The 10,275-nt window shown below is 41.5% G+C and overlaps 2 protein-coding genes across 2 annotated transcripts in view; one reads left to right on the top strand and one right to left on the bottom strand.

The window, feature by feature from the left end:
• Positions 1-5,151, top strand: part of LOC106805439 (lysophospholipid acyltransferase 7-like) — a 19,935-nt gene extending 14,784 nt beyond the window's left edge. Inside the window, exons 4-9 of the mRNA XM_014807018.1 lie at positions 2,312-2,438; positions 2,779-2,944; positions 3,077-3,228; positions 3,614-3,825; positions 4,121-4,294; positions 4,571-5,151. Of these exons, the coding sequence (XP_014662504.1) occupies positions 2,312-2,438; positions 2,779-2,944; positions 3,077-3,228; positions 3,614-3,825; positions 4,121-4,294; positions 4,571-4,961 (1,222 nt within the window). The 3' untranslated portion in view covers positions 4,962-5,151. The remainder of the gene's footprint in view (positions 1-2,311; positions 2,439-2,778; positions 2,945-3,076; positions 3,229-3,613; positions 3,826-4,120; positions 4,295-4,570) is intronic.
• A 2,729-nt stretch (positions 5,152-7,880) lies between these two features.
• Positions 7,881-10,206, bottom strand: LOC106805442 (cytochrome b-245 heavy chain-like). The gene has a single exon (XM_014807022.1). It carries the CDS (start codon positions 10,113-10,115, stop codon positions 8,445-8,447), a length of 1,671 nt encoding a protein of 556 aa, XP_014662508.1. The 5' UTR covers positions 10,116-10,206; the 3' UTR covers positions 7,881-8,444.
• Between the last annotated feature and the right edge of the window lie 69 nt (positions 10,207-10,275).

Genomic DNA, 10,275 nt, shown 5'->3' with positions numbered 1-10,275 from the left:
TATGAGTATGACTATGAGCGCTACTACTCCATAATTATATCTTGCTGAGTACGTGGCCAAGATGTTTATTACGATGACAATTAACAATAATATAATTAATTATTATTAATTAATGATTCCGGATGTCACTGACACTGTAAATTGTAATGTGCAATTTTGTGCATCGCCATCAGTGCATGATAATGATTCTAACATTCACATATGACACATTGACGATTGAGCAATGAGTAATCGTCGTGATTAATAATAATACCAATAGTAATAGTAATACTAATAGCCGTATTTTCACTTACAACCTTATTATAAAGGCAATTGTACTTATAAGTATCCTTTAAATTGCACACTAGCGTTCTTAGAAGGAAATGCGGTATTTACCATATTATACTTATAGAACACAATCATGAGAAAACAACCATTGGAAAATTTTGTCCACCCATCCGGCCACGACGTTCTATTATTTATATCAATTTGCCTTCTGGGATTCTACATCCTGGTAATTTCATCATGGCAGCACCATAACTTATTCTTTTGAGTGAATCTTCTGTTGAGCTTTTCTGTAAGCGAATATTCTGTTGAGCTGAAAATAGGCACTGGTATTTATACTAGGCAATGAAATGGTAATACTTCTGGCGGAATTATGCAGCACCATAATATTAATTATGATATTTACCGGATTCCATATACTAGTGTAGCGTTTTTGGCGTCTCTCTGCGCCACCTGAGGGCGCCACCTGTCGACACGTAGTGACTACTCGCAGCCTGAGCTAGGGCCTGCATACCTCCCAAATCCCATTGGTTGATACAGATCACGTGCCTGAAACTCCTGTTTTAATAATTCCTTTTATGGTGCATTGTGACCCTAACCCTAACCCTAACCCTAACCCTAATCCTAACCCTAACCCTAACCCTAATCCTAACCCTAACACTACTAGGTACGGTCCGGTATACCGGAACGTACCCTGGTACTATATTATATGCTGGACCGTACCTAGCCTACTCCACTAACGAGTCTAGGGAGTCGCCTACGCCTACTCCCTAACCCTAACTCGAACCTGAACCCTAAACCTAACCCTAACCCTAATCCTAACCCTAACCATATCAAATAGTGACCAGGGTACGTTCTGGTATACCGGACCGTACCCAGGGTACGTTCCGGCAGTACCCTGGGGGACATAGACCCTATGAGCATTAGTATTACTGGCAATTTACTGCGTTCGATTTAATTGCTTTGCCAGAGCCACCTGGGACGTTAACCTGGGTAAGAAATCGAACGCATCTGGGTTAGGGAAGATAAACGAACGGTTTTTGGGTTAACCCGGGTTAATTATCATCATGGATGCCAGTGACAAGAAAAAAAGAATAGCAATTGCAATCTTATTATTAATGAAATCTAAGATTAGAATGAGCAAACACACGCAGTCATCGACAGTCATGCTTCATTACTGCTTGAAGATTTTTGAAGATTTTGAAGATTTCGTTGCAATGAATTCTGGGATACTTCCCCAAGTGAGTGGCTCGGCTAGCGGGTTACTTGGGCCTCACCCGGTTAACGCAAAAATACCACGTGACTGCCAAATCGAACGTATTTGGGGTTGGGCCGAGTAGACCCAGGTTAACTTGGGGAAGCAAATCGAACGCACTATATATATTATAATTGTCATGTCCACTCGTCACCTAGGTCCTAACCGTTAACGATCGGATAATCTCTGTAGTGTAGCCTGTTTCGTGGCAGTTGTGCAATGCTTGCTAATGCAGACCGCACATGTGTTATTTTAGTTATTAATATCACTAGTGAAAACACATGATGGTTTCGTTTTTGTACCTGCATACATGTATAATTTGAGCGCTTAATTAATCAAAGTATGTCTATTTATAAATTGTATTGCTAAAGATAGAGGGAGAGAGCAAGAGTGTTAAAGAGAGAGAGAGAGAGAGAGAGAGAGAGAGAGAGAGAGAGGGGTGTACAGAGGCAGACACAGAGAGAGAGGGAGGTTCAGAGACAGAGAGTCAGAGATAGATAGAGAGAGACGTACAGAGACGGACAGACCCAGAGAGAACCCTACAGAAATAGACAGAGGTAGAGAGAGGGAAGAGAGAGAACAAGTGAGACAGGGAAAGAAAGAATGATGGAGAGCAAGAGAGTCTCAAGAGAGAGAGAGAGAGCGAAAGAGAGAGCGAGCAAGAAAGAGAAAGGGAAAGAGAGAGGGGGAGAACAAGTGAGGGAAGGGGAAAGGAAGAAAGAGGGAGAGGGAGAGATCTTGCTGACAATGCACTTAATTTGTTATATATATATGTTAACTTTTGGTTTACAGGATATGTCACATCACATGCTTTATCTGGTGCTTTGCGTACCTGGCATTTTTCCGATGCACCGAATATTTTGGTCTGCCAAAGGTTCCACCATTAGCGAACGCTGTTCAACTAATCTTGACTCTTAAGGTAGGAATAATTTGTGCTAGAAGCATTATGCAGTATGCATTCCATTGACATATATCTGTGTCAAAGTTTTTAATAGATAACTTATACAAATAAATATCCATTTCTTTGTTACCAAAACCCAATAAAAATAAATATTATATATAGCAAAATGTGCTTGTCAGTGCAGTCAAGGGTAATATGGAGTAAATGAAGAGACTGTGTCAGTGCAAGTCACTTCACAGTGCTTTGGAATGGGCTTATTCTGCTAGCTGGACTAGAGGAGCTAGCTAGCTACATCTGAGATCTGCCAAGACATAAATGCCTGAATAAAATATATAGACTTAGCTCCTTTATGTTTCAGAGCATCGGATTGGCATTTGAAATAGTGGATACCGATCACAATAAGAAGTCTATCAAGGATGCCACATTTGATAAAGACAAGAAGCTTAAAGCAAAATTCACTGACATTAACCCCTCCAGCTTAGACATTGTCTTATATAGCTACTGTATTCTTGGTATATTCACAGGTAAGCAACCAGAAGCCCAAATTTTATTACCACAAAGATTGTACTTCTGTATATCAATTCTGTTTTCGTTTCTTTTCTGTGTACATCAGAAACCAATGTGTGGTAAGTGCTATATTTGTCTTTCAAAACTAGGTCCTTTCTACAAATATCGTGTGTACCATGACATGTTACATGCAAAGTATTTGGAGAATTTCGATCCACTGAAGTACATGGGAAAACGAATCAAGGCTCTTCCGCTATACGTCCTCATCTACTTAGTGCTGAATGAGACATACACTGTGCAGGTAATGTTACTTACATCAAATACGGCCTGCAAAATATATTTGCATTGGTGATATATTCAATCCAAGTATCCCTGCTGTATACTAGAGGTATGTGCTCTCTGAATGAAGGTCGAAATGATATACCATACATAAGGACTTTATAACTTAAATTTGTCGATGAAATCGCATCAGGATCATAGGCATATGAGGACCAAACTGTCTGTGTGTATATATATATATATCAGGCGAGTTCATGTGATATAGGGCTAGTACTAGTATGTTCATTGTACAATCTACAGCTAGCACTGCAGCTTCATAATTCGATATAGAACTTTTTAATAAGTTAAAGCTACGAGGCAGTGCCAGTGTACCCCTATATCATTCCATCGTTACTTCTATTTTGCAGTATGCTACTACGGATGAGTTCTTTGCCCGATCCTTCCTGTATCGCATCTTCTACATGTGCCCCATGTTTCTGGTGTTTCGCATGCGGATGTACGTTGGCTGGATCCTAGCCGAGAGTAGTTGCATGTGTGCCGGACTAGGAGCGTACCCGACCGTCGCAAAGACGCGCCCCGGACACGGCCCGATGGATTACGCAGCCCTCGAGGAGCAACTGTGAGTTGGGTTCAGTGGCGTAATTGCATATGTGCATGCGATGCGATGTGGAGATGTGGATATTTGCCCGCCATTGATGCCTGTAACAATTGCCAGCGTGCAGTCAAGTTCTCGATCTGCCACATTATCGAATAACATGTGGTCAGACACACGCACATATTTGGCCAAGTAACTGATTTGTTACGTACGTCATATGTGTGTAACACGCATTTAATTGTTATTTTTGACAGGTTTCTGCATTTTTGCATTTTTAGTCGGGTGAATTCAGATCCGTCGATCGTCTGTTTGTTTTCAGGGAGCGTACGTCAGTGGACGACATGCAGATAGATTTTGAGACAGTGCACAACATCGATGCATACATGTGCGAGTCTGTCTCAACGGTTCGTGAGGGCATGAGGGGTTGGAATATGAGCGTTCAGTACTGGCTTGCCTTCTTCATCTACAAACGAGTACCGGTGAAGTCGATACGGTAAGCTGCCACGCGTGTCTGGTTCAAAGTGCATTAAGCCAGAAAACAAAAATACAAATCGGGTTTTCAAGCCCTATCTCGTCAAGCCGACTGTGCCTCCACTAATTCTCTGCTTTTTTTTTGACTGCACTATAATTTGTGTATCATAGAAGATTCATTAGGAAATTTCACAGAACCTACTATAGGCCAGTCTTTGCCACTACGTAAACAGGGCTACGCATAGCATGCTACCAGTTTGGCAGTGTCTCGACTTGAGTCTATGCGTTTCTGTTCTAGTTTGAGCGTGACGATGTTAGTTAGTGCGTTCTGGCACGGCATACATCCCGGCTACTACCTGAGCTTCTTGACTGTCCCGCCGACGCTATTCGGAGAGCAGATGATGGATGCAGCATTTCGACGCAACGCTAGCGCCCCCGTGCAGCGGGCCTACGACTGGGTGATGTGGTTCTTCCGCATGCGAGCATTCGAGTATATGTGCATGGGATTCTTGCTGCTGCGGTTCGACCGCACGATTGCCTACTGGTCAAGCATATACTTTGCCCAGCATATTGTGATCATATTGTTCATTACCGTCGGATACCTTGTCAAGCAAAGGACAGCGCCAAAAACCTCTGCATCCATTGCAAGTTCTAGTGAGATTAGGACGGACTCCAAGAAAATCGAATAATTTAACACTTGCTACAAAGTCTTTTTGATGGATAAATGTTGCTAGTCATGTGTGCGATAAATTAATTTTCCCAGGTGATAACATGTTGAAAACTTTTGGATTTAAATATGTAGCCATCTACTTTCCTTTTTGGCACATTAATGCGTATTGTTATTTCAGTAAGTAAATTAGGTGCATGGTAGAGCTGCTACTGAATTTAGTAAAGTCATTTTTTGTTTTATTTACATGCAAACATAAGTATTTAGTACTTATATTATATATTATATATTATAGTACCATTCTACTAAACGTTAATTATTATAATTTTTAGCTTATCTGACATGATAGTCAGATGCTGCTTGTAGAATCGCATGAGCGTGCGTCCGTGCGTCCGGCTGTGCGTCCGTCAACAGTTGGGCACAAATCTAAACGGCTCGACATACGGATTCGAAAGTCGGGACGTGGGGGGGTAATCCGAAAACGAGTTGGGATGTCGAAGGTGAGGGTCAAAGGTCAAGAGGTGTAAAAGAAGGGAACATTCCCTCCTTAACTTAAGGTATAGGGAGGAAATGCAGAATTGCGGCACAAATCTAAACAGCTCGACCAAGGCTCGTGATAGTCGGTGTATAGCATCATGCTAGGAAAAGCCATCACTGTGCCGAAATTGGAGGTCACAGGTCAAAGGTCAATGGGGCACAGGGCAGATTTTAGACATTTTCTGATGACATGGTCTGACGGAGCGATTGAAAAACTTTTTTGTTTCAGCGGTAACCTACTATTTTTATGGCTTTATTGAAAGGACCATGAAATGTGCTTTCCACTGACGTGCGAAGAGTAAGTGTCTGATAACCTTTTGACCCTCAAGAAGAGGGTTAAACATGGACTGACCTTTGTTGACTGTTCACAAAGGACTGAACTGTGTTTGATGGTACTTGTGTGATCGTGGAAGACTTAAATTTCACAGCGAAATTCTGCATGCAAAACGTACTTGAACAACGTTTACGCGCTTTAAATCATATATGAACTTCATTCTCTATATGAGATTCTGTACGTTGGGAATACGTCGATAGCGCTTACGCAAACGTCTGTTTTAACCCAACTATAAATAGTATTAACTCGCAGGTGGGTGGCTGATAGCATGGCTGATAGTATCACAGCATGGGCTGAACGTAGACTGGTACTCGCTCCCACCTCGATTACTCGCCCCATCGAGTAACTAAGCCGAGAGGTGGTACCGGGTACCAGTCTACGTAATACGATGCAGTATGCACGCCATCTATCGGAACAGAGTAAGAAGAATGTTCCGGCAGGATAGGTCAAATGTATATTGCGCTCAAAAGTGCAGAAAGAATTACTTTCTTAACTTCAGTTTAATCAATCTTGAGATAAGTAATTGCAGAATTGAATCGTCAAACCTACCAATGAAAGGTTGGCCAACTACCGAAATTTGCCTGTTTTGTACTGTCCTTGGGATGGCTCTTTCCGTCGACGTTACAGTAGTGTGCAATGTCGGGATATGGTGGAGCCTGCTGGCTTGTGGGGGCTGCAGAGCCCGATGGTTGACTGTCAGTCGAATTGTGTTGATCCTCCCCGACATTGAAGAAATCTGTACGTTATACGTGCGTCTGCCTTACCTCTGCCCGCCATCTTCGTCGAAAGTTTGGACACCGCACGGCGAAATCGGAATGTACATTTCAATCGATGACGTAACTGATACAGTAGCGTGCCGCGTGGGTGTTATTTGTTTATAAACAATTTAGTCTGACTGACTCTCTCCCTCTCTCTCCTCTCGCTCGATCTCTCTCTCTCTCTCTTTCTCTCGCCCCCTCTCTCTCTTCCTCTCTCTCGCTCTCTCTCTCTGCAATAAAAAAAATGTTTGCTGAAAAAGATGCGCAACTGCGTATCTGCATATCTGTGCCTAACAAAGGTGTCACTACGCACGACTGAAATGTTACATTTATAACCATAGCAACAGACCTCAGATGAGCCCAGACGTTCTGCGGCTCTTGTTAAATATTAATAGCGTTTTGCCACATTATTGACAGTTGAACATAATGTTCAGCAGAATAATCTGTGACTAACTTTTGTAGTGTTTATTCTCACCCTACGTTTTGCTATGTATACTATTTTCTCAACCATCTCTCCCATTCTTATAGTCTAATGTGTCTACTTTAACCCAATTCTCTGAGATTCTAGTGCTTACACAATTTAGTGGTGTTAGGAATTGTCTGGTAAATATGTATGTAATCTCTTGTAATCCCACTAGGTGATGAGGTTCACGATACATTTTAGGATGAGAAACTTCCTGTCTGACTCAGCTCTGCATCCTGTACACACCTGTTGTTACTATAGCATTAATGGATGGATATTTATATATACATCCGTTCATGATACCGGCATACACTATAGCATTTTCTCTTTCCTTCTAGCCTTCATACTTAAAAAGTTTAAATATGAGCACTGGTTTTCATTACTTTATGTTAGTTTGCCATTTTAGTTTGGCATGAATGCTATTTAAATGGTGAATTAAAAAGAAATAGGTGTAATTGAACGGATGTCAAACTTAATGAGTTAGATACGCAATTATGAACTTGCATACCATAGTTTCATTACAATCTACACTGCAGCCATACGTGGTTGAAACATTCCACAGTACTGACAAGAGACAGTTTCTAATGAAGTTACACATAAAAAGCCTGCCCAATGAATGTTCCAATTATAAACATGGATATGTTTAGAAAAGTGAAATGTACTTATTATTGTCATGCGTGGTAGTAAGTCATATATTGCTGTTAATACAAACAATTTTGTTACCAAATACATTTTTTACTGAAAGTATAAGTAATTATCCATTTTGGAGTTTTTTTTTTACTCTTAGTATGCAAGTGCATGCTTGCATGTACACATTTACTGATGATTAAGGCTGTAGGCGAGTAGGCATTTTTTTAGTAATTTATTCCACACGAGTTGACTTCCACACCACATTACAATTAGCCAATTTCTAAGTAATTGCAATTGTGAGGAGTTTACATAACAAATTATAGCAAGACAAGTCAGCAAGCAGAATGCTATACTCAAAAATATCAATATATGAATAATAATATGAATATAGTGAATACATAGTTTATTGTTTTATTTATTGAATATTACCTGTAAATTTACCAAGAATACCTGTATATATATATACACTCTTCGTCATATCATAATTTAACTTCACATGATAATTATACAAGTAAGAAATCTTTGGTTACAGATCACATTGTTTGGGTAAAAACTCTATAGTTTCTATACTATAGTTATCATTTTGTAAATGATGGTTGCGTAGTTTAGTCACAATTTATAACACTTACTAAAAAATTATGTAAATTAATTGGGAAGACTATATCAAAGATAACCATTACATAAGATAGTTATTTAATAACCATCGGACAATTATTTAATTAAAAAAATATACGTATATAAATTCTAATGTATTGCCAATCTATTAAACTGAGATAATCGCCTTTAAAAATTCTCCTTGTTGAAGTAGAAGCGAGCACCAGCCGTATCAACCGAAGAATGTCTGTTGCACAGTTGTCGCAGCGTTGGTGACAGCACTTTCGGTCCGCAGAGGAACACACCGATTTTCGTAGCAGGGTGTGCAGCAGCCATCGCTGAGAAGATCTGCTCCCAGTTGGGACGGCCGTAGTGTGTCTTGTGGCGGAGGTTGGTGACGACGTCGTACACGGCTTCCTCGTGCAGGACAATGTTTCGTGCCTGGTTGGCATCCCAGCCACGAGTTAGATAGATGTTGTAGTCTAAGAACTGCGGCAGTCCCTTTGCCACCATCTGTCGTTCAAGCGACTTCAGGAGATCGGCAAACCACTCGAACGACATTGTGTCGGGGCAGATCCAGTAGAAGTAGACCTTCTCCAACTTCAACTGCACATTTTCGTCGTTGTATTTGTACCAGATCGATTTTAGCACAGAGGCAAATGGCGTAACTCCGATTCCAGCTCCGACGAGCAGTACAACGGGATAATTAAACACATCCTCACTCGCTGTACCAAACGGTCCGTCTATGGCGAGACGTGGTAACTTTTCGGGCTGCTGGTCACTGTCTACTCCACAAGCCATAGCTAAAGCAGATGTCCAGTCTCCAACTATTCGTAGGTGAATACTTATATTCTCATCTTCGGGGCAGGAGGTTAGCGTGAACGGATGCCACTCTAACTGGCTTATCTTTGGACAATGAAGAAACACGTATTGTCCTACTTCTGCGTGGAATCCTGGCTTCTTCAGCAACAGCTCTATAGTGCGTGATGGATGCTTTACCACTTTGTGTATGGTAACTGGTTGGAAACTTCTGTATAACCGGACACATCGCTCAAGTAGGTACAGTGCGAAGGGCCCAACCACCCACTTCCAGGAGGAACCTGACGAACCTTCAAATGTTGGAATTGGGCAGGTAGCTGTGCCCCACCCGCCATCGTACTGATCCCTACAGACGTTTGGGTCGTGAACGTCAATGTTTGTCTGAGCTTTCACTACACCTTGCATACCATGTATGACAATTGCAATATAATATATTACAAACAAGTGATGCGTGAACCAAAAGACTTCAAAGTAAGATCGCCGTATAAAATTGGTGGAGGATGATACCATCAGTACGAGCGCAAGAACCAACACTATTCCGGTAACTCCTGGTATGAACTTGAACAGTGCCTTTATTGCGTCCGAGTTGGGCTCCTTTATGGGATTGGGTCCATCGGGTAAATTTGACAATGTCTGCACCAAGCCGTCGCTGCTGTGGTGTGCCAGTACAAAATGTTCAAAGTTATAGCAATGTGCACCAGTGTGAATGATAGACAGTAAACATATCCAGTACGCAAGGAACCTGTGTACGATAATATTGCGGTCAAGCTGTCTACGCACGCGAGTGCAACATCCACACGTTCCTCTCAGAAACGAAATTAAGTTCCTACAAACTGGCAATAATATAAGCATAGAGTTGACGTTGATGATGTATGCTGATGATCTTGCAAATGGGAGCCCGTGACCGATAAGTACTCGTAGGTATACATATTTGTCTGCCATGTACGACAGGTATGTGTTCACAAACAATGCGATGTTAAGAGCCAGCCATGCTGTAAACAAAATCCACTTCGGCAATTCGTTTAACAACCAATTACCCATGGTGAGAGTACGCGTCTTATCAACTTTTCTTTGCCGAGACTAGCGGAAACGATAGAATTATAGGTGTGTCTGTGTACTTTTACGGCTTCCTGCGTTAAGGCCAAGACACACTACAGCGACAGCGACCGACCGTAACGACAAACGACAAAGTCGCGGCGAC

Source organism: Priapulus caudatus, unplaced genomic scaffold (genome assembly GCF_000485595.1).
Source record: "Priapulus caudatus unplaced genomic scaffold, Priapulus_caudatus-5.0.1 Scaffold113, whole genome shotgun sequence".
Lineage (NCBI taxonomy): Eukaryota > Metazoa > Priapulida > Priapulimorpha > Priapulimorphida > Priapulidae > Priapulus > Priapulus caudatus.
The sequence above is the reverse complement of the archived record's forward strand: the minus strand, read 5'-3'. Positions and strand labels throughout refer to the sequence as shown.

Coding starts and splice junctions, on each gene's coding strand:
- LOC106805442 (XM_014807022.1), bottom strand. CDS start 10,115: ATGGGTAATTGGTTGTTAAACGAATTGCCGAAGTGGATTTTGTTTACA.